The sequence below is a fragment of the Rhyacophila brunnea genome, unplaced genomic scaffold (genome assembly GCF_057557595.1).
Source record: "Rhyacophila brunnea isolate RB1 unplaced genomic scaffold, BYU_Rbru_1.0 scaffold_12, whole genome shotgun sequence".
NCBI lineage: Eukaryota > Metazoa > Arthropoda > Insecta > Trichoptera > Rhyacophilidae > Rhyacophila > Rhyacophila brunnea.
In genome coordinates this window covers 36793892-36817433 of record NW_028232774.1, presented here as the reverse complement: position 1 = coordinate 36817433, position 23542 = coordinate 36793892, and the positions used below count along the sequence as shown (strand labels likewise).

The 23542-nt window shown below is 32.2% G+C and overlaps 2 protein-coding genes across 4 annotated transcripts in view; one reads left to right on the top strand and one right to left on the bottom strand.

Annotated features, from left to right (window-relative positions):
* Positions 1 to 648: 648 nt before the first annotated feature.
* On the bottom strand, positions 649 to 13495 carry eIF2D (eukaryotic translation initiation factor 2D). 3 transcript variants are annotated; one of them, XM_085961233.1, is made up of 12 exons: positions 13029 to 13495; positions 12736 to 12802; positions 10633 to 10891; positions 9869 to 10044; positions 9408 to 9558; positions 8529 to 8791; positions 7936 to 8032; positions 7597 to 7817; positions 3320 to 3415; positions 2447 to 2645; positions 1844 to 1987; positions 649 to 761 (listed from the first exon to the last, which is right to left on the bottom strand). In XM_085961233.1, exons 2-12 carry the CDS (start codon positions 12789 to 12791, stop codon positions 669 to 671), a joined length of 1755 nt encoding a protein of 584 aa, XP_085817359.1. In that variant the 5' UTR covers positions 12792 to 12802; positions 13029 to 13495; the 3' UTR covers positions 649 to 668. The 3 variants fall into 3 exon arrangements, with proteins under 3 accessions (XP_085817359.1, XP_085817357.1, XP_085817358.1); XM_085961231.1 differs by having other exon boundaries at positions 13435 to 13495; XM_085961232.1 differs by having other exon boundaries at positions 13440 to 13495.
* Positions 13496 to 13785: 290 nt separating this feature from the next.
* The window catches only part of Klp68D (kinesin-like protein 68D), a 31987-nt gene continuing 22230 nt past the window's right edge, over positions 13786 to 23542 (top strand). The window contains exon 1 of the mRNA XM_085961228.1: positions 13786 to 14213. Within this exon, the coding sequence (XP_085817354.1) occupies positions 14109 to 14213 (105 nt within the window). The 5' untranslated portion in view covers positions 13786 to 14108. The remainder of the gene's footprint in view (positions 14214 to 23542) is intronic.

Genomic DNA, 23542 nt, shown 5'->3' with positions numbered 1-23542 from the left:
AGGTATTTCATATAGGATTGATTGGTTTATGTCAAAATACTATCACAATCTGCTCTGTAATATTCTGCAGAAATAACTATAGGTATTCCTCAACTTATGACAAACCGTACTTGGGACAAAACAAAATTGATCAAATAAATTGTTAATTTTCATATACATATAGCGGCCCAGAGAATGGGAATTGTCTTCCTACTTACATTTTGGGGTTGATCATTGGCAACCATTCAGTGTCCGATTATCAATAAAATTTATAAAAAAATTTTTGCACCAAAAACAATAAATAATCTAAAATTGGAAACAGTTTCTATGAAATCTGATTTACAACCAAATTGTATGTAGCAACATAATATTACTGTCATAAGTCAAAGAATACCTGTACATACATATTATAATTATTATACTTGCCTCGCACAGTTCCTGATACCATAACGCATAATACAGTATATTATGTAAATATAGTTTAACTATAAGAATGCTAAAACCTTTAGAAATCCTATTTTAAAATCTCAGTATACGAGAGAGATACAAATACTATTGTATAATATTATTTGAGATGTTTTATTTACAAATGAATGTTTGAACGTTTTTTTGAAGATTATATTTACATTTTCTGAACAATGGATAAGGTGTCAATAAAATAAAAATTGATTTATATTATTTAAAAGTCTTTATTTTTTCTTGGCTAATGCCTTTTCAGCTCCTTCTATAAACCTCTTTGGCAGTCCATAGAATTCCGTGAGATGCTTAGCGAGGAAATATGTCTGAAATTGAACAAGAGATTATTATTCTTTAATTAACTATTTTTTTTATTCAACGAATAATTCACATGATTCAAGAATGTAACATTCTATTTATTGAACATACATCTGCAGGAATCAAACTTGCATCTTTCGGGTTTCACGCCCATGCACATAGACCACTATGCTAAAGGTGCCATACTTAATTGCGACAAATTTTACGGTGAGTAAGTTCGCTTTCGGCAATTAACCGTTTAATACTCTGAAGTGCTTTCCAAATTGAGTTACTATTGCCGATCGGCTTTTGTATTTTAAATCAAAGTAGGTATTGCTTTAATTACTAACCGACGTCACAGATCACTAATTATTATAGAACAGTGGTCTATGTGCATGGGCGCGAAGCCCGAGAGATGCAGGTTCATTTCCTGCGGGTCTTACTTTTTTCAAAAAAGATTTTTTCTATTGGTTATAATATAGGTATTTTCTCTGAAATGTTTTAAAAATTGTGTATGTAGAATATTATTCATTATTAATTAAACAATTTGTTATTCAATAGATACATACTGGATACACAAGATTGGAGAATATAAGATGTTTTCATTGAAAATGCATAATATTGAAAAAGCAATTACTAAATAAACATAGTAAAATGTAAACATTATTCATAACAGTACATGAAACAAATTTCGATACCTCACATTGCAAATTCTGAACGCCTGGGCAAATTATTTTGTTACGAATGATGTCTCTCCACAATCTTTTAATATATTAATTTAGTATGTAACTAGTAAGTAACTGTAATCTGTGTCAGTGTTACATTTAGCAAAAACGATTCATATAGAATATGTAGTATAAAATGTGGATCAAGTATCTAAATATATGAAGGTATTCATTTCTATTTATAAATTAAGTGAATCATTATTGCTATGTACTGTAAAACTACATAGTCTTCTGTTATCGTAGGTAGAATTATCTCATTTATAATATATGGGATCGTTCTTCCTTTGAAGTCATCTTATATTATGTATTTCCAGAAACTTGTGACCAATAAGAAAAATAATAACAATTATAAACATGATTATAATATTATATTACGGATTATTTACCTGATTTCCTTGCACCATGAGCTGGTCAAATTTAGATCCAGGACTTTGTGTGATGGAACAGGAAGCTGCCACTCCATGCTGACATTCTTTGCTCAGAGCGTTCAGGCTGATTCCATAATAGTGGAGATTACTAACTATCGTTACCTGTAAAAAAATCAATTTTGCAATTAGCATATTTTACTGCAATAATATTGAATCCATTAAATCAACGGCAGGGTATTTATATGTCAGTAAGTGCCCTAGACTAAATAGATAAACACAATTATAAGTGCAGAAGGTTTAAAATGTTCATGTTCAATATCATATACAAGCGGCCCTTGACTTTTAAACATTCTACTTTCGCACAATTCACTATATCGTACATTTCTTAAAATTAATTTTTTATGTATGTATTTATCGTTAATAACATTTTCAAATGGATTTACTGTCCCATCCTTGATGACCGTTTTCTGGATCCAGTAGTGAAATATATATACATACATATTCATATGATCTGGAGAAGAATTATAATTGTACAGTCTTATCAATCAATCCTGAGCTTAGACAATATTGGCCATAGATAGTAAAATGAAACATATCCATTCGTTATTAAATAATCATTACCTTCTTATTTCCCGATCTATTAGCCACTTGCATTGTAATCATGGGCAGCTTCCCAGTGTTGATTGTAGATGTGCCATCGGCGAACGTCATTTCGGTGCAATGAGTCATCTTCTTGAGAATGGATGACTTGAGATCTTCCCACGATATCCTCACATCGGCTGGGGTGATGTGTGCCAACAGTGGATCGCATTTTACTAAACTGAACAAATCAATATAGATTGAATATCGTCAAAAATCAAGTTTTTAATCAATGAATTAATATAATATGTTGATTTTTGACCAGTAATAAAAAGAATTGTTAACAAAAATAATATATAATATGTACATCCTATTTTGATATAATATATTCACATTTCCACTACTCATAATATTACATAGATATAATTTGAAGTGCTGAAGCAGAATCCATATGGCGGGTTTTTTTTTTACCATGTTCGATCCTAATAAGATCATAATATGGGCCTCCAGAGTGGAAATTTTGTATTAACAGATTTTATTTTTACGAGAAATGGATGTTAGTTACTTGCTCAACCTATTAGGTCCATACTGACTCATACACAAATTGAAAAATAGTACATATGTGTACTTGACAGACTCAGGATTTAAACCTGGGACCCACGACGTTATAGGCCGACACTTAAGCTTAATTGTTAAGAAAAGTTTATGTAATAGGTAAAGTTGATTCTCGATTAACCAGGGCCTTTTAACCATAATGAATGACAAAACATTTAAATCAAACTTTGTGTAAATATATATTTTTATGGACTCATTTCCTATTGAGGCGATTATAATTTTTAAACGTACAGTGAAATAGGGAATTTTCATTGATGTTTTGAATTAAATGGGAAGCCAAAAATGCAAGATGAAACTAACTTTTTGTTTTCGGGGTCTTGTAACTCGTTTCTCCTGACGTATCCCACAAGGCAAGTAGTGACTTCAGAAGGAGTAACTGCTTGTCCTCTCTTGAAACTAAAAAATACAAGAAAATTATGTCAGCTTAAGTGATACATCCGATATTAACTTCATTTGGTGTCTATGTTACACCGAATGTGCGAAATTGACTATTACATGAAATGGGCTAAATTTTGGCTAATTCATGTAATAGTCAAGCCTGTTGCCTTATTCATGAATAAGGTAAATTTTCTGCCGAGTACATGAAGTCGCCAGGGCATGGAATTCTTAAACTGTCAACATGACAGCAGAAAAAGTAAATATAATACGGATGATTTTATTAGTTATAATTGGACATAATATAATATTTTTAGGTTAGGTTGGCTTAGGTTAGGTTAGGTTAGGTTAGATTAGGTTTTGAAATTCTGAATTATTCAACTGAATGTTTATTTTGAGGTTAGCTAACAAGTGTCAACAATACAATCGACCATTGCATGTACGATACCCAAGCACGAATCAAATCGCGAAAATACCTTTAAATAAAATTCATCCGTTATCATATTATAGTTCTAGTTTTTTTGCGCATAGTAAATGGACATGAACGTCATTTTAGTTATTGATTGGTATATTTTTATATTATAATCAATGACATTTGACACAAATTTGGTTAGTTGCAAAAAATACCACCGGAGCGCGACCACCTATTTCGACCATAGACAATATACGTATATTTTGACCAATCGACGAGCATTTCACACATTTAGTTTAGTTGCAAAAAATACCACCGTAGCGCTAGTATCTAATTTGTCCAAGACATGAAGTAGGCAGAAAAATTACTGCCGATTTCACGCACTCTCCAGATATTTTGTCTAATTCATGAATAAGACAACGGGCTTGCATTTTTCATGATTTAGGCAAAATTTTGCCCATTTCATGTAATATTCAATTTCGCACATTCGGCGTAACATCTATATTATGTATATATCTTGCCACAAGTATGGAGTTTGTTTTCACCATTCCATATACTTCCGGTTAGATAACTTTCTTTTAACCCTCCTCCCGCTAACGGCATCTAGAAATGCCCATGATAGTTAAACCGTTCACCGCTAAGGGCATCCAGAAGTGCCCATAAGTTTCTACCTCCGTATTTTCGTAATTCGGCGAGTAATACAGTCGAAATTTGTTTGAAAAACTAGCTGGGTTATTCCTTTACTGACATCTGTGACTTTTTTTCAATAAGACTTTTTAGATAATTCGAAATTAAGCAAAGACACATACCCTGTCGATATTGGAGTAAAACAGATTTCCAATGATTGGTTTCAAAATTTACCGCTAGTTGCTTTGCGCAATTTGCGCCGGCGCGAATTGATGTTAATGATCTCATACATGAAATCGGCTAGTGCGGTGATAATTTTCAACAGTCGATTGCTTTCGTGTTGTGATTGATACATTTCAAAGTTTTTTACGGTTTTCTATAAAATTATTATTGATGCGCCATTCTGTTAATAATTAATTATGTGCGTTAATTCTTTAAATGAAAAGTGATTTTATGAATTAAATCAGTGGTTGTAAAGTGAAAACGAAATTATTAACACATAAATAATTTAAAATTCCTATAATAAATCTTTTGTACTGTATGGAAATACATACGAAAAATTGAGAATAAGTAAATAATAATCTGTAAAATATTTAAATTTAAATTAAAAAATGTAGAATAGATTTTCAAAATTCACGGCCACTCATTTTTATTTCAAGGAAAGTGATGATTAAAATTCTTCTCATTTTAGTCGAATAAAGAACTAAGATTAAAATTTAATATTATTGTGTAGTGAATTAAAACTTTAAATTTCCTCAAAACTGTTAAGTTATAATAGCATATTTAGTGTTTAAATAAAAATGTCTATCCCTGATGTTGAATGTTTGGATTCGGACTATGAGATGGAAAGTGATAATGAAGAAGCTGCGCTAGTAGAACATCCCGACGATGTTGACGAGCCTTCCAATATAGGCAGTGATGAAGGAGTGGCTGAACCGTCTACCAGTGCAGCACCAGACAGTTTACTCCAATCGTGGACTGCGGGTCCCTTCGTGCCGATCACATACGATTTTGATAGTTTCAACTCAGGCGTTAACCCTAGTGTACAGCTCAATGAAAATTCCACAGAAATGGAATTTTTTCGTCATTTTCTTAACAAAACAATAATGAATACCATAGTTAACCATACAAATAATTACCACAACCATATGCTCAACACACAAGCCCACACTCCGAATGCAAGGATCCATGCCTGGTATGATACATGCCCAGAAGAGATGTATGTTTTTTATGCTGTATCAATGTTGATGACAAGAAATCGCCATCTCACAATTGAAGAACATTGGAGTGCTGATCCATTATTAAATTCTAAAATATTTGGCCAAACTATGATAAGAGATCGGTATGAGTTGATTCTACAAATGCTACATTACTCTGATACCCAAATCCCTACTGGAGATCGTCTTTATAAAGTGCGCTCACTTCTTGACCACTGCAGAAAAATATTCAAAGAAACAATGCTACCAAACGAAAATCTCTGCATCGACGAAAGTATCATTGTTTTTAAAGGGAGATTAATATTCAAACAATTTATACCGTCAAAAAGACATAGGTTTGGAATCAAATTATTTGTGATTTGTGATGTGGAAACCGGTTATATTTTAGACTTTATTATTTATTGTGGTGTAGAAACCGAAATAAGTGATAGTGAACTTTTGGGAATATCTGGGGCTGTTGTCACCACTTTGATGAAGGATTATTTTGGTAAAGGGCATAAACTATTTTGTGATAATTGGTACAGCAGCCCAGAATTATTTCAGTTTCTACATAAAAAAAAGACAAATGCTTGCGGCACGGTACGTAAAACACGAAAGTCAATGCCAAAATTTGATAAACTGAAGAAAGGACAAGTAAAATCTCTTAACCGTGGCCCATTGCATGAATTGCGTGAAGTGCATATGATCAGTACCATGCACGATGACTCCATGGTACCGACAGATAAAATTAATAGGGCCACAGGACAACCCATTATAAAACCACAATGCGTTGTGGATTATAATAAAAATATGGGCACGGTAGACAAAGCTGACATGATGTTGAGCAGCCTCTCGTGTATGCGAAAGAGTCTTAAGTGGTATAAAAAGGTTGGATTCCACATCATAGATTTATTTTTATTAAATAGTAGCATACTTTACAAAGTTATCACCGGTAAAAAAATTAGTTTAGCTGAATTTCAATTAAACGTAATCCGGCAATTAATCGAAACATATGGCAGTGCCTCAAGACCATCGACATCACAAACTACTCGTGTAGTTAATAACCCAAAAAGAATTTTAAAAACAGAACTCCTAAGACATTTACCCCGTAAAATTCCTCCAACAGTAAATAAAACAAAACCATATCGAAGATGTCGTGTGTGTATTGCTTCAACTACTAAAGATAAAAAAAGAAAAATGACGAACATTATGTGTGAAGCATGTGATGTCGCTTTATGCTCTGTGCCCTGTTTTTATGACTACCATGACAAAATCAATTTTTGAAATATAGTTAAGCCATAAACATTAATTAGGTGTGACTGAAATATGAGACCAAGTTGTAAGGAAATAATATAACAATAACGATTGTGTGCGTTCTGTGTTGGTGTTAAAAAACGTGTGAACATTAATCATCGGCGCAAGTGTCTACCACTTATCCGGTATCATAGAGGCCACTTCACTCTGCGGTATGTACTCCAAGCGTGCTTTATTATGTATGACAGAATTTCTTAAAGCTCTGTTGCTTAATTTACGATCTTGTTTATTTTCACATGCTGTAAAATTAAAAGGAATGTTTTATTATAGCTAGAGCCACTCAGTGGATTTTTAGGTACATTTCAATGACGTTTCGGTATGATTTATGAATCGTAAAAATCGCAGCGCGCCCGAACAAGTACATGAGCGAAATTATGTCGCGATAAAAAGGTTAATAATGTTATGGACCTGAAACATTCATGACTCCAATTTTCGTGTTCGACTTAACACAATCACTGCTGACGAGATAATTACTAATTAATTACCACATTTAAATATCATGATAATTATATCTAATGGCCAACTAAGTGTTTTCAATTCATATACAAATTCAAATATAATTCTGCTAACAGCATACACATTTAAATTTAATTAAAAAATTGATACTAGGTTAGAAAAGGTTAAAATGTAATTAATATAATATTCAAGCTTACTTGTGTGGGGCAAAAAGTGGCAAAACTGCAGCAGTAATTTTGTACATTTCTTTAACACCGGGAGACGAATAGTTTGGACCATCTTCATCTTTACCTCTCGATCCAGGTTCTGAACTGGTGTTGTCTAATACGACATGCTGCTTAATCAACGTATGAGTAAAATCTATTTTCAGAACGGCATCCACACCTTTTTCAATGGGTTTTACCTCTAAGAGTCCTTCCTAAAATTAAATAAATAAGGTACACATTATGCTTGAGAGCTAAGACCAGGGATCGGTAATGTGGCGCCGCCGTATTGCAAATTGAACTGAATAATAATTAACATTCTTTAAAACCCACCTTTTGCATTGCTTCCAAAAATTTCCCCATTTTCTTGTATGTTGACTTTTTAACGTCCAACTGTCTATCTGAAGGGGCAAATGATGTCATATGGTTCCTATAATACAAAACTTAATTTAATTACATTCAAATACACAATGCCAGTATTAAAATTAATTAGTACAGTAAAACCTCGTTAATTTGAAATTGGATAATTCGGAATTTTCAAGAAAAAAAAGTCCGTTTAAAATTATTTTCGTATAAACCATACAGACAAAGACAGAAAAATGTTATTTTATTGTCTTGTCTATGTGTGAGTTTCATTTTCAATGTCATGTTGCGGTATGTGTGTGTATTTTGTATATAGGTATTGTTTCAAATATGGTTCGAAATAATTCCATCCAATTTAATGAAAGAATTGCATCGGAAATTTGGTAGGCACATCTATGATCGATCGTAAACAAAATTAATGAAGATCAAAATTTTTTTTTTCAAAATTTTAGTATTTCCCCCCATATATTTCATATTTTGTAATTCGATTTTTTTTTCGATTTTCGGTCCCGTGGAATTCGTATTAACGAGGTTTTACTGTATGTATAATGTTATATTCTTACGCGTATAATAAATTTGTCTTCAATGGAAGAATGATTTTCTTCCCTTGCGTTTTCAATACACTCAATAAACAGTATAGTAATAATCTATCCATATCTGTTGGGAAACCATTTTCATCAACAGCATTTTGACTATCCATGCTTGAATTGGTATCTTCCATTGGTTCAGTATTTGAAATTGTATTATTTGAGTGCTGATTACTTTCTGTTGAACATTTTTCTTCCGATATTACATCATCAGGACTAATTTTTTCGTCTATCTCCATCTGTAATACATCAATCAACAATAATTACATATTTCATACATTGCTGGCGAATAAGAAATCAAGAGCTGGCTTATATGTACCGAAAACAATCACAAAAATGCGTCTGTCTGCAGTCAAGTGTAATTGGCCTATGACAAGATGCATACACTTGACCAGAAGCATTCATAGGGAACCGTATTTTTGTGGTTACTTGCAAGTGCCAGTTCTACGGAAAACAATCTGTCTGGGAAACAAAAATGTCTCAATTATATGGTCTTATCATGATACTAATAAAAATGCTAAGATGATAGTGCAAATGAAAATATTCCGTTTATTTAAAATACTTCAGCAATGTCAACTAGAGTCTATATTCTATAAACTGGCGTACACGTCACACGGAAAGCATTGTGCCATCGCGTTCAACTGAAAGGGGGGGGGGGGGGAAACTGGCACGCCAGCTTATAGAAGACAGACTCTGGTTATACCCACAGATGGCAGTGTTCTCGATATAATTGAAATTTGAAATTGTTTAATAACTCTACAACAGGCGCATATTAATAAATTTGAGAAATTAATATACACAACACGTAAATACTAATAATGTTAAATAATTATATTATGTTTGTAAATTGGTTACCTTTGACAAATTTTCTGTGATTTCATTACATTGTTGATTTTCATTCTTAGGAAGATAAGGAGCTTCTAACTTTGGTCGATCAACCCTGGTAAACTTTTCGAATCTGCATAGCAAATCTCCAATCATTTGTATTGTTTTTACGCACTGACCTCTGTAAAAAAAATACAAATATTGAAGATAATGTACATCAACAGTGACAGTTTGTATTTGTTGTATCTCACAATGGAGAGGTGGTAAAGTATCCGCTTATGAAGTTGAATCTCAAGTTCGAATCTGACAAATTCACATGTTTATCATTTTGTCTTTAGACCTATGGCAAGGACCGAATGGATTGATCAACTGGTTAACATCTAGTTCACAAGAAAAATCTGTAAGTAACCTCCTTGTGAAATTGCCAAGATCTAAGGTCCACATCGGATTGTAGAGGAAAAGGAAAAAAAATATAAATAGGGACGTCTGACCTTTGTACTTGTATTAATTCTCCGCTCGTATATGAAGCAATTCCCACGAGTATCGATGCCTTATTATCTGTCATATTGACCGAGATGGTGTCTCCTTTTCTGAATACCGGCATTTTTGTACCGATTGGTGGTATAAAAATATGCCCTCTGCTTACATTGTACGGTCCTTCTGAAAACTATAAAAAAGCAGATAATAAATGAAAAATTATGGAAATGATTAATAAAATGTATAAATCACTTCACTGTTTCACGTCAAGTCAAGACTCTGAAGTCTAAATCATGCTAGCTATAGAGAGAATGGCGGAATCTATTGTCCAACAAGAACTTCTTGTTCGCGTACTAAAACTGTGAACTAACAATCCCCTCCAGTACAGCTAATTGCACTTCCGTTTTCAAATGTGGAATGCCCTCGAATTTATCATTTCATTTTACGCTCCCATGGTGTACGGATCTATCAATATACGTAATTTGAAGCTTTTTATAATAAAAATATGTCTGAAATAATCAGAAGTGATGTTATAATTATTGGTAGTAAAATTTTGGTTTATTGCAAAGAAGAAAAAGAGTCACATCTAAAAAGAGAGCCGATGCACTATTTAAACATGCCTCTAGCACGCTTTGCCGCCATGACAGGTACGTCACTGAGAAGTCTTCCATATGTGACTACAGCGACTTCCAGTTATCGACGGGATCTTGTTACTTTACGTTTAATTTGTTTGACAGTAGCAAACAAATTATAGTGAAATATTATTTTATTATATTACCTTGCTGGCCACGGTATTGTAAATAGTCAATGAGGGTAGCATGTGTGGACATCTCCACATGGCGTAAACTGTAGGATATAGTTTATCATTGGCCTCCAATATGATTGGAATATTGTCAACAATGTGAACAGAAACTTCATCGCTAACATGCGATGTTAACTTCATCAACGATAAACTGGCTTTCAAAGGAATCAGTTCCAACATATCTTCTTCAGTCAGTGTCCGGTAAGCAGATTGAATCTTTAGGACAAGAGCCTTTCTGTGAAAAAAAATATAACACAGCTGTATTAAGTACAGTCGAACTTGGTTATTACGAGGAAGATGGGACCGACTGAATTTGCTTGTTATAAGTGTTACTCGTTATATCAGAGAATAGGTATTTTTAAATGAGCGGTCACAACAAAATAGTCGAAAATAAAAAATCTAAAAACTATCGTTAAAATCCCCGAAATAAGCATGGCATTCATAAACTACAAGTTGTTTATTGTAATGAATGTTAGTAGGTACCTACTGACTTCACAAACCTTGGATTTTTTACTTATTTCAACCATATGCGTGGATACTTTTTCAATATTGTTGGCGAAAACGCCGATTAGATAGGTACTTAGACACTTAACTAGAGTCATAAACATAATGCGATCCTGGCGGCATCCTGTCCAGTCAGATTTTATTGCTTAGGGTCGAAATGTTTTTAAACGATCAACACATTAACGGCCCACGTGCTCGTCGTAGTGTTCATGTTCCGTTTAAAAAAAAATTCGGTTAGGTACATGTTCAAACACGCGCGTTAACATAATTTTACTCCCTACTTTAATTATAGTTTGTCAATTTATGGCTACGGCTGTATGTTGTAGCTTAACCACTGGGGAATGACAAAAGAAATGGCGTATTTCAAAAAAACACTACCTTATTCTTAGGTCAATAATTATTATAAAGCAATCATTATTCATAAGATGTTTATCACACTTGAATGGTGAAAGACATAGCTTATAATAAGTATCTTTAGAATCATCTTCAAATGTGTTAATCTTGCCAATTTTTTGAATAATAAAATGCCTAATTCTTGTCAAATTTGGGATCACAGAGATTATCAATATAATTTTTTATCGTGAATATTTTACAAAAATTATCTCGTAATAAATTATACTAATAGTTTTATAAATGCGTTTAAAAATTAATAAATGTAAAAAATCTTAACACCACTGCACAGTTATGTACCGAAATATGACTATATTCTAAAACATTAGAGCGAGAGGTTTAAAAGAATACTATTTTATGTAACAAAAATACTTTATGCAGTCATAAAATGTTTAAAATAACTATAAAGGATAATAAGGCTTCCAAATTATATAAATAGATTATCTACAACGTTTAAGGAGTGTCCAGGATCATGGTTTGAAAATACAATAAAAACTCAATTTTGACCTTCGACGAGCATGTCCCCCCGTAAGTTTTAAAAAATTTTTTGACCATATTTTAGCTTGGTATATTCGATAAGTTGCTTGTTATTTATAACAGTGAATAAATGTATGGAGAAAATCATAAAATAAAATGTTAACGAATGTTTCCTCATTACATCCGAGATCTCGTTATACCCGTGATCGTGATAACCGAGTTCGACTATATAATGTAATATTACAAAAATGTCTAGTATTCCTTAACATGGTATTGTAGACACTTCCAAATTTAAATGTATTTTTTTTCAGTGACAATCTTTGATAAGGATATTTTTTTAATGTGATGAATTTAGGCTGTCCTCTACCGTTTGGTAAGTATTCAAAGAATTACCAATATTTACTTTTGCACATACATAACATGCAACAGATCAGAGACATACCTGTTAGGATATTTATATTTGTTAGCTGTTGTGTTACATGGAAAGTGGTCTCGAAATGGTATCATTTTTTGGATTTCAATGTAGCTTAATCGTAAGTAGGTACCAATCTACCTATTTAAAATTTCAAATACAGTGGTTTTAACGGAAAAAAATCAGGTCTTGTAGTGGAGAGAAAATTTAATGATCTCCTGAACAGGTTACCATTTTGTGTAGATACTCACTGAACCATTTTATTGTACCGCATGATTATAAGAAAATATACATACCTTGCAGACCCCTTCAAGGAGTTATGTGACTTTGTTTTATAAGCCTTAGCAAACATTATGCTGATTCCTAAACATTAAAACAAATAAATTAACATGCACATCTGGAAAAACAACGTAAAAAACCATATAGGTATGTACTTGACTCATAATAATAATTACTAACACGCCAACTTCATTTTTTTTTTTAAATACGAATGATCAAAAATATTGGTAATTGTGCCGCAGATGTTGTCATTTGCTTTTATAATTTTAACGAAAACAGTTTATTCCATGTAGACAATTATAATAAATACCTTTTTTTGTCGGCACATAGGCTTTTCGATCCAATAATTGAAAATTCGAAATTTTTATAAATTTTGATGCATCATTATCACAAACTAAGATTATATTAGGTTGGGGTAGGTTAGGTTATGTTAGGTTTGGTTTGGTCTAAAAAGAAATTTATAAAATTTCTCATGACATCGTCTGCGGCACATTTACCAAAATATTATTCATTTTAATTGTATACATGACAGCAGATGGGTAGCGTGGTACAATGAAAATCAGTTCTGACATTTGCGATACCTATACTGCCAATCATATTTTATGAAAGGGGGGAATTGGTATGTACGGGTGTTAATGTTTTTTTTTTTTAATATGAAGAAACTGTTGGAAAGTATTACAATAACAGTGAAAATATGTGCAATTAAGTAGGTACACCTTACAAGCGGTTTATCAAATTAATTTATCTGACAGCAAAATGACAGGTGCTTTCAAACTTGCATGAGCTGCCAAGTGGTTATTTCATTTTCCCTAAAACCATAGAGAATATTTTAATTACCCCCTTTCAGAATAATGTTAAAACTACATAAAATCATCCAAGCCGTCAGTTCAAAAGCATGATTTATATTTGTATCTAGTTAAAATAATTATTATGTTTATATTATGTAAACTGCTGATTTTATTTATTCGATACCTGTTGTAGACAGGTAGGTATGGTTATGATAGTTGCTACTGCTACCTACTTGCAGTTTGCATAGTATGTTATTACGATTGTCGATTGTGCGAAACAGAAACAGACAATTTGCCTTTTCGGCTGGTAGCGGGCGGGACGTGAAATTTGACAATTTACGAAAATAATAAATTAAGAGCTAGTCGGTGCGCGTGTTTCTTTTGTTTTAATTGGTCTTTTTGATAGTTTCAATTGAATTATCAAACAGATCGTGTGCTAAAATTGCGTGGCATTGTTATAATTCAATGTTAATAAACAGGTGTGCGTAAATTTGCGCTCGTTAATAGAATTTCCGATGGATCAATAATTTTTACAAGATTCGTGTGTTTCATCCGTTTCAAGCAAATTATGATTTATTTCGCACGGTCATAGAATAATCGGCATGGAAAGGCCCGCACGTCCCCGAACGGCCCTTAACGAGTGCGTAAAAGTTGTAGTTAGATGCAGACCATTATCGGAAAAAGAGATAGCCGAAGGTTACAATGCTGTAAGTATTTTGTGTTCTTATTTTTGTCAATAAGAGTTATAATTTTAAAAAAATCAATCGAAGGATACCTTGACCCTATATTCAGTTTTATACAGTTATGCTATTTGTAGGCACCTGCCAATTTTATATATTCAGATGAATGACACCAAATCAATTGTAGCAATTTGTGCAAAAATAACTTCCCTTATTTGAATAATCGATTGAATAATACGTAAGCCAATTTCCTTCAATACCTTATTACATTAAATATAAAATCTCCTCATTTCCATAAATTTTATTGTCAATCATCATAATATGTACCTAGGTACCTATTATTTATTTATTTTGAAAAATATACATATTGTTTTTACATAACATCAGATTCAGATTATCAATGATACATAGGTGTGTCTATTGCAAATGATCATTGTTTGGCATCAAGTATTCCTTATCATTATAAAATATCAATAATAATTATATTAACCTTCATACAAGCAATATTATGACTCATCTCTGATAGTGATGGTATATTATGAGGTGACAAAGTTACATTGGAAATAATCAAAGAAATAACAATAATATTATGTTTGCAGTAATAAACAAACATTATGTTGTTATAAAACTTTAAGTAGGTCTAATGATTAGAATGCTTATTCTAACATAATATCACTTGCCATTGTTTTATGGGTTGTTGATAGTACATTTATGAAGTATGAGCAACCATTGCTAATCCTTATAAGGATATGTTCAGCTTTCATAAACAATGACTTTGGACTTTTGTCACATTCACACATCCAATCTTTTATAATCAACAGTAGTCATATTGAGTGATGGGAAATATTTACACAAACTATTATAAGTATTCATTTGAATTAAGTTAACTTCAATTTAATAAATGTTAACAGCTATTTTTAGCTAGAAGCACATCATGACAATATCACTAATACATTAACACTTTGAAAATAAAATACTTAGGTATTATACAACTACCTATGAACTATTTTTTTTATTCAATTAATAATTCACAAGATTTAAGAATGTTACATTCTTTTATTGAATATAGGTACATACTTACATTGAACACTTCTGAGAAATAGGTTTATAACCACTAGAAAAAATCTCCTATGCTCTGACCACTAAATTATGTGTCCTATCTAATTGGGACGAAGTTCACTAATGGGTTTTACAATACTCTCTGAAGCATTTTCTGAAGTGTTTTCAAATAATGTATGTTCAATAAAAGAATGCTACATTCTTAAATCTTGTGAATTATTCGTTGAATAAAAAAATAGTACTTATATTAAATTATTAGTAAGTGCAAGTATGTTATAACAAAAAAATTAAGTGATCCTTCCACCAGTTAGTAATTAAGGTACTTGATTCAATTGTTTGATTTAAAATACAAAAGCCGATTGCCAATAAGTAGCGCAATTTAGAAAGCACTTTAGAGAGTAGTGTAAAAACATTAGTTAACTACGTCGCAATTAGATAGGACACGTCATATAGTTTAGTGGTCTGGTCACATGGGTGAATTTGGCTGTCGTATTTTTTTCAAAAAGATTTTTTCTAGTGTATTTTTACCTGTATATATTTCTCAGAAGTGTTTAAAAATTATGTATGTACAACGCCTATTTTATGGTAATGAAGTCAACAGACCGTTCACCACTAAAACCTTGGGCTTGATCTATTGATTCTGGCTGATTGCTTCTAATCTTCTTCATTTATTGTAAAAAAAAGTTTCTTAAAATCACGTCCATTCTGTCGATGCCAACAGCTTTAGAGTAAAAATAGTAATTTACTTTACCTTTTTACCTACCTACCTTTATTAATAAATGTATTTCTTATTTTTAATTTAATGTTAATTCAATTGATCACAATATACTATTAGGGAGCAGTAAGGTTATTTATTTTCTAATATAAATTATTCGACTCTGATAAAAATATTCTCTTTTCAATAATGAATTAAGATTTTTTTTAAATTATAAAGTGCATTAAGTAATGAATAGTATTTTGCTGATAGGAAAGTGAGTGGGTATACTTTCTTATGTACAAACAGATAAAACCACAGCCTAACTATTTAAGAATTTACATAGGTAGCTATGTATTTCAGTGACATATTTTTTATTTAATTGAATTAAATTTATGTTGACTAAATTATTTCGGTTGGCTTCACAATTCATGAGTGTTTGTCATTATCCTGTTGATTTAGTTTGCTTTTATTTGAATTGTGCGTGTAAATGCTAATGAGAAACGCAGACATTGTGTATAGGTCAGTAAAAATATTGAATGCTCCAAAGCTCAGCTGAACAATAAATATTTCTCAATTTATTTAAAGGCCAAATTCAGAGATTGGATGGCAGTACCTACTTACATAATGAATACATAATATTAATTATTTATTCTAATGTCATTATAATCAATATTATTATTGTGTCACGATACAGGACACTTTGGACAGTCTAGTGAAGCAAAAAATAGCTAATACTAGAAAAAAAGAGAATAATAAAACTATACAAAATGAATAATTTCCACACGTTTATTCCCATACTTTCATTATTATGTTTAATATTGTATCCAGCACAGGGATTAGGTTTTCTGTGTATAGTAGACTACATCAAAATAATTATGTTTGAAATCACAGCAACATTTAGCATGAAACGACCTTCTGTTGTGGCTTCTTGCCCGCATATGAGCTTGAATGGACCAGTCAGACTAGTGCATCTATGAGATTATAAATACGATTCCTTAGTACTTAGGTAACTCTTTTATATGATTTTCAAGAAAATAAAAAAAAAACCAAATACCTACCTGCCTGTCAATATAATAACATATTTTTTTAAAACTTGATGTTTAAATCAATGTTCCAAATTTGATGCACTTATCCAAATATATGATTATTTTTAAATTACTATCTAGGTACCTATATTCGGTTTGGTTTTGAATAGCCACAGATAAGAAAAAGTTATATCAATCGTTAACCCAACTATGTGAGTAAGTATGTATGTAGCTACATTGTGATTAATAAAATTATAATATAAAATTTAGAATTCTAATTATAGATAATTTAATGACTAAGTAATAATTTCCTGAAATTTAGTTTATCATGAAAATTCATTAGAATAAAATTCTGTGTCGAATCATGCAGAGCTATTATTGAAACTCATGTTTGTTTTGTTGCTTTGTTGATTAACTAAAGAGCATCGCTATGACAACCATGGCTATTCAATGTAAACAAAAATAATAGATTGCGAATTAATTTATGCCAGTGCTCACCTTTCATCGATGTAATTATGATAATGCTATTCAAATAGTATGGTAATTGCCTGCTGTTCTTTTTCATCGAAATTGTTGATATTCAATGATTTTCTTTTTAAGTCATAATGATTACCCATTAGGTATCAATACTAGCTTATAAGTGGATAATATACGTAAACCGTTTCATGTCTGTTATTTTAAGAATTGCAGACATGGTATTATGTTTTCTTTAACTTGTTTTGCGATTACATACCTTTTAATTTAATTGGATGATCTTCCACAGATTATATCGCTGGTTTGGAGGTAAAACTCATTATGTGCACTTTTGGCCAAAATGAGTTTTTTCATTATATCCACTAATTTTTACGATATCTATTGCTGGAAAAGGTCACTGTGACGATAGCTATCCTATTAACGGAAAAAAACTGGGGAAGAAATCATTATCAGTACCAATTTAAGATTGATGTTCAGGAAAAAGTCATTCCCGCACATAATGATTTTTTCCTGAACTGTAAACATGTATATAAGTAAGTTAGTGAGTGTATTATCTGTGGTTTGCATTGTTTATAACTACGAGTCATCTTGTGCCAACTGTATGTTACTAGTTGATTTTTTGTATAAGATGAGAATAAATGATACTTATACTAAATAATCAGAATGATGGTGTTAATAAGTTTAATGTAAAATACTGCCTGAGCGTTAAAAATGTTATGCATTTCAAATGGACCAATTAATACAGCTTTGGCTGGATTAAGCCAAAACTGGATCATTCAAAAAGAATGACCGAAGAGGGGAAAAAGTCCAGCCAATAAAGCTAGTGAGGCAAACATGAAACTGGTTATCGATCACATTAAGAGTTTCCTTTCGTAGACTTAACAGCCGCGTACGATACAGTTAACCATAGAATTCTGATGAGTAAACTTTACATTTACAACCTCCTGAATGATTTCAAAATAACAGGAGTGATTGAAAAGCTCCTGGCCAACCGAAGATTCTTTGTAACACTGGACGGAAAACGCAGCCATTGGAGACAACAACGGAACGGCCTATCACAAGGTACCGTCTTGGCACCCATACTGTTCAACGTGTATACTAATGATCAGCCAATCGGAGTCAACACAAAACATTTCCTCTATGCAGATGATCTAGCCGTGTTGTATTAAAGCATTAGCTTCGGAGTGATTGAGAAACAGCTTAAAGATACATTAAGCGAGTTAAAGACATACTACGACCTCAATCAACTTAAGCCAAATCTAGGTAAATCACGGGTAGGAGCGTTCCATCTCCAAAACATGGACGCAGGGAAATTGTTTGATGTCGTTTGGGATGGGGTGCATTTAGAACCCACAAACAGCCAACAAATACCTGGGAATCACCTTAGATCGGACGCTGTCCTATAAGCAACACTGCATTAATACTAAAATGAAGACACCAGCAAAGAACAGTATCTTGAGAAAGCTAAGCAGTAATACGTAGGGAGCTCAACTACATACACTCAGGGTCTCAACCCTTGCACTATGCACCTCGGTGGCCGAGTATGCCTGTCCGGTGTGGCACATGGTCTGCGCACACGAGACATGTGGACTGCGCTCAACGAAACCTGCCGGGGTGCTTGAAATCCACGGCTGTCATTAAAGTTCACGTGCTTTCAGGAATAGCCTCCCTCTAATCCAACTCCAAACTGCAGCCCTAGTTGAAAAGGCAGCCCAAGAGAGAGTCCGCGACACGTCATGCATGGGTATCAAATGTGCAAAACAAGGCTAAAATCCAGAAAAGGCTTTATGGCGACAACTATACGTCTGACCGTCTCACCCGAATAAGATAGACTATCCGCATGGGCGGCTAACCTAGCCTCTGAGGGTTTCGAAGATTGGGTAAAGCCAGCAGAGCACCTCCCACATGGAGCCCGTCTTAGGTACTGCACATGGAAAGCCCTAAACAGACTGAAAACCATGGTAGGGCGCACCCGAGATAACATGGTGAAGTGGGGGTTCTCTGAGGACCAAACCTGCGAGTGTGGTGAAATGCAAAGCATGGAGCACCTATTTTCATGCAAGGCTTGTCTAGTAAGCTCGACTTGATCTTACAAGCCGATGAAAATGGTGTTACCTTCGCTAACTTCTGGAGTGACACATTGTAGGTATTGAAGACCCAATATGACGAAGAAATTTAAAATTAATAAGCAATAGGAACATAAATGAAAATGTAGAGCTAGTAATGTGGCTCCAAATTAAATGTCTACGTTATGAGAAAAAATTACCTGGAATTATCCAATATCGGTATAACCATACAGGACCTTACAGAAAAATTTATGCAGCGGGAAAAGGGAGACGGAGTAATGTTATTCCACAATTACCAGGTGCATATCAATCCATATTACCAATATCTAATTTGAAAAAAAAAAGATCTTATGAAGTTTTGTTAAAACGGTGACATTCCGGAAGAGCTAAGATATTGGTATAAAAATTTACCATCTATATTGATCGCGACACATTACCAGAAGATATTGTTGAGGAATAAAGAATATTTTCTATTGCTGTTTATCTTATCTCAATTTATTATAATTATTGGTTTGCCCTTATCATCATTACCAGTGTATTATTATTGCGAAATAATTATTATTAATCTCAGTGTTTGTTTAATTGTTTTCAATTGGAATTGTTTATAATTCCTATTTTGGTTAAAATAAATAATTTTTATTCTTTAGTACTTAGTAGTAGTCTTAAGTACCTACTAAAAAAGAATCCAAAACAATAAAAAACATTGCGAAACCCTTGCCAAAGTATTGACATACTATCACTTTACTAACAAACATGTGTGTGGAAAAACTCATTATGTACAAAAACTCATTTTTTTAAATGTTCCTAATTTTTTTATAGAATCTAATTACCTTCAATGTATTCTCTGATTTTTTATACATTTTATACAAAAAGAAGAAAAAATGTTAATTTGAAATTGGATTTTTAATTGCAAAAAATATGTTCAAACCTCATTATCTCAGAACATCAAAATGTAACATAATGAGTTTTACCTTTACACCAGCGATATGCAACATCCTGATCATCATTAATCACTATTAATGTCTTACTTCACTTCATAATTTGGTGCATCCTTGTTTTTCATCATATCCACTCCACATGAAGCATATTATGAATGCTTACAATTTGGATGTATCTTTGTATACTCTTGAAATGAGTTCTTATAGACAGGGGCAGCACAAGGTATTTTAGCACCCGGGAAATAGTGTTTTTTTTTATCAAATTGTTGGTTTTTTAAAACCGATACATTTTAATAATATCAACAGTACTTGTTTACTATTAATAGATTTAGATAATTCAAATAGATTTTTAAAAAATGCAAGAATGACTTTACTTTATTTAGTTCAGAAATACGTTTTGCGAACATTTAAATTCACAAATGTTTCAATATTTTTTAACGATTTGAGTATTTTATTGGTGACATACTTAAACCCCGTAAATGATCTTTTTTTTAATTAACACTATAGAAGGCACGAGGGTACCAATTACACTAGTGAAACAATCACAGAAACACCCAGGCTTGAGAAAAACACATATATATAATGTGACCTCACTGGGAATTGAACCCCGAACCCTTATTATGAGAAGCCAGTGCCTCATGTATTGGACTACAAGGTCTCTTGTTCCACTGCTTATCTAAGGTACTTACAAATGACAATATAAATTATACTGAATTCTACACAATGTTTTTTTAAGCCGATAGCTATTTCATTTGTAACACTATTATCAAGATAACCGAAATAGCTATCGACTTTAAAAAACTTAACTACTACTTAATGTAATACTTAAGTAACATAATTTATAATATTATCATTTGTAAAAAGGAATTTCCACCAAGTAAATACTGACTCAATTACCAAGGTATTCAGTTGTTAGTTAATTTAGTTTCATAAAGCCGTGTTCAGCTGAAGCTATTGAAACTATTTCTTAAACCGGTGGTTCTGAACACTAAATTATTCTAGTTTTTATATTTTTTGGATATGCAACCAAGCTTCAGTTCCGTAACCTAATCTGGGCTAAAACAATAATTAATGATATTATATGTTAAATATTAATATGCAGCTATTATCAGACAACTTATACTGAATTCTATAGCCATTTATTCATCTGCTATTCAGGTGGGGCAGTATAAGAGTGGAGGAAGGGTAAATATCCCAAACACACATGCCCTAATCCAAATATACAATATGGTAATTTAAAAGTGTCACCAATTTGCATACTCACATCCAAACCCACTGTTTTGCTAGTATGCAGCATTAACATCTGCGGTGCTGTCAGTGACAGGATTGCATCTTGACAAATCTTTTGTATTATATTATGTTAGTGAATAACCTTCCATATAATATATTCCTGTTGAAGATATGACTAGAAAAACATCTGTGTAATCGACTGTTAAATTATTGCAAAAGGTGCAATATAAGATTAACTACGTCATAATACCTACTACTTATAAAGCAATAAATAATAGTTACCTTGTTACTTACATAAGCATTAAAAATATGTTTTTCTTGATTTCAGTATTGCATAAAGGTCACTTTTACTGCTGACGATCCAAAATAATTGCACGTAATGCAGAAGTCAAACTGAATTATTATTTGCACAGCTTGTTTTTTTTTTTTTTAATTTCATAACGCATTTAGAGAAATCTTATATTACAGCACTATTTTCATTTTGAGTTAGACACATTACTGCAGTTCATTATTTTTTAAATGAATTTCCTTTTCATGCTAATTTGAGATAGCAAAAGAAGGTGTATGTAATAATTTATAATGAATTATCCAGTGAATTAACGTTATTACAACATTTGAAAGTAACTGATGAGAATATTATGCCCACTCACTCACATAATGTTGTTAATTACTTATTACAAAAAAATTCTTGAATGAAATGAATATATTCCATTTAATGAGATATTTTATGTGTAAAAATATACAATATCTTCCTATTTAGTTATTTAAAGAATATTAGGCGTCTATTTATTTTCAATATAAGTAAATAATGCTGCCATCATCATCATCATAAAGGAGAGGGATGTTATCATGTATGTCCGCTGCTTTCTTACTTCAGGTACCTGCCTTTCACAACGCCAGACTTCTCAAGACTCATTGATCCTTTAAACCAGCTCTTCTTCTGCCAGAAAGGCTTCCTAGATTTTGGTTGGCTTACTTATGTGTATATCAGTAGTGAAGGGTGGAGGTAGGCTGTTAAGATCCGCCATAAATTGTGCACATTAAACTTTATTAGTCATACATATTTGTTTTTATTGGACTAAGACTACAATTTACAGATGGTATTGGTTAGTTTTTAAAAATCAATTCAACCCTGCATAAACCAAACCATAATTGTTTTGGTATGTTTTGGGCGATACAACAAAATTGTGCACACTTTTTCATTCATACTTATTTGTTTTCGTTGGATTAAGAATACATATTACACATATTGTTGGTTCATTTTTTTAAATTCAATAAACCCTACCTAACCAAACTATAATAAATAATATTATTCTATCTATAAAATATCCTAAGTTATGTATGATTTAATTCCATAATTTTAGATATTTTATAGATGGACGAGTATTTTTTGACAATTTGTTATGGCTTGGTTTCGCAGGGTTTAATTGAATTTTAAAAACTAACCGACACCATCTGTAAATTGTAGTCTTATTTTGATGAAAACAAATACGTATGACTGACAATGTTTAGTGTGCAATATTTATGGCGGATCTTAACAGTCCACCTGATGGCCTACCATGGTTGATAGCCACTCGCTCAACTGATTGGTTCCTTGTTCTGGATCAAACACATACTGAAAAAGACAACATACATTTATTTTTATATGCCCATCCACGGGATCAATCGTACAACCCATGGCTTCATAGATGATAACTACTTGAATGAATAAAATAGGTATTAAAGACACATCGTCAGCTGAATGCAAAACTATATAATATGCAGAAGAGGTTTTTGAAACAGCCTACTTCAGTTATTTATTATTTATATAGACAAGTGTATGCACCATTTTTTTCATCAATAATCTTACTAAAATGTGATGCATACG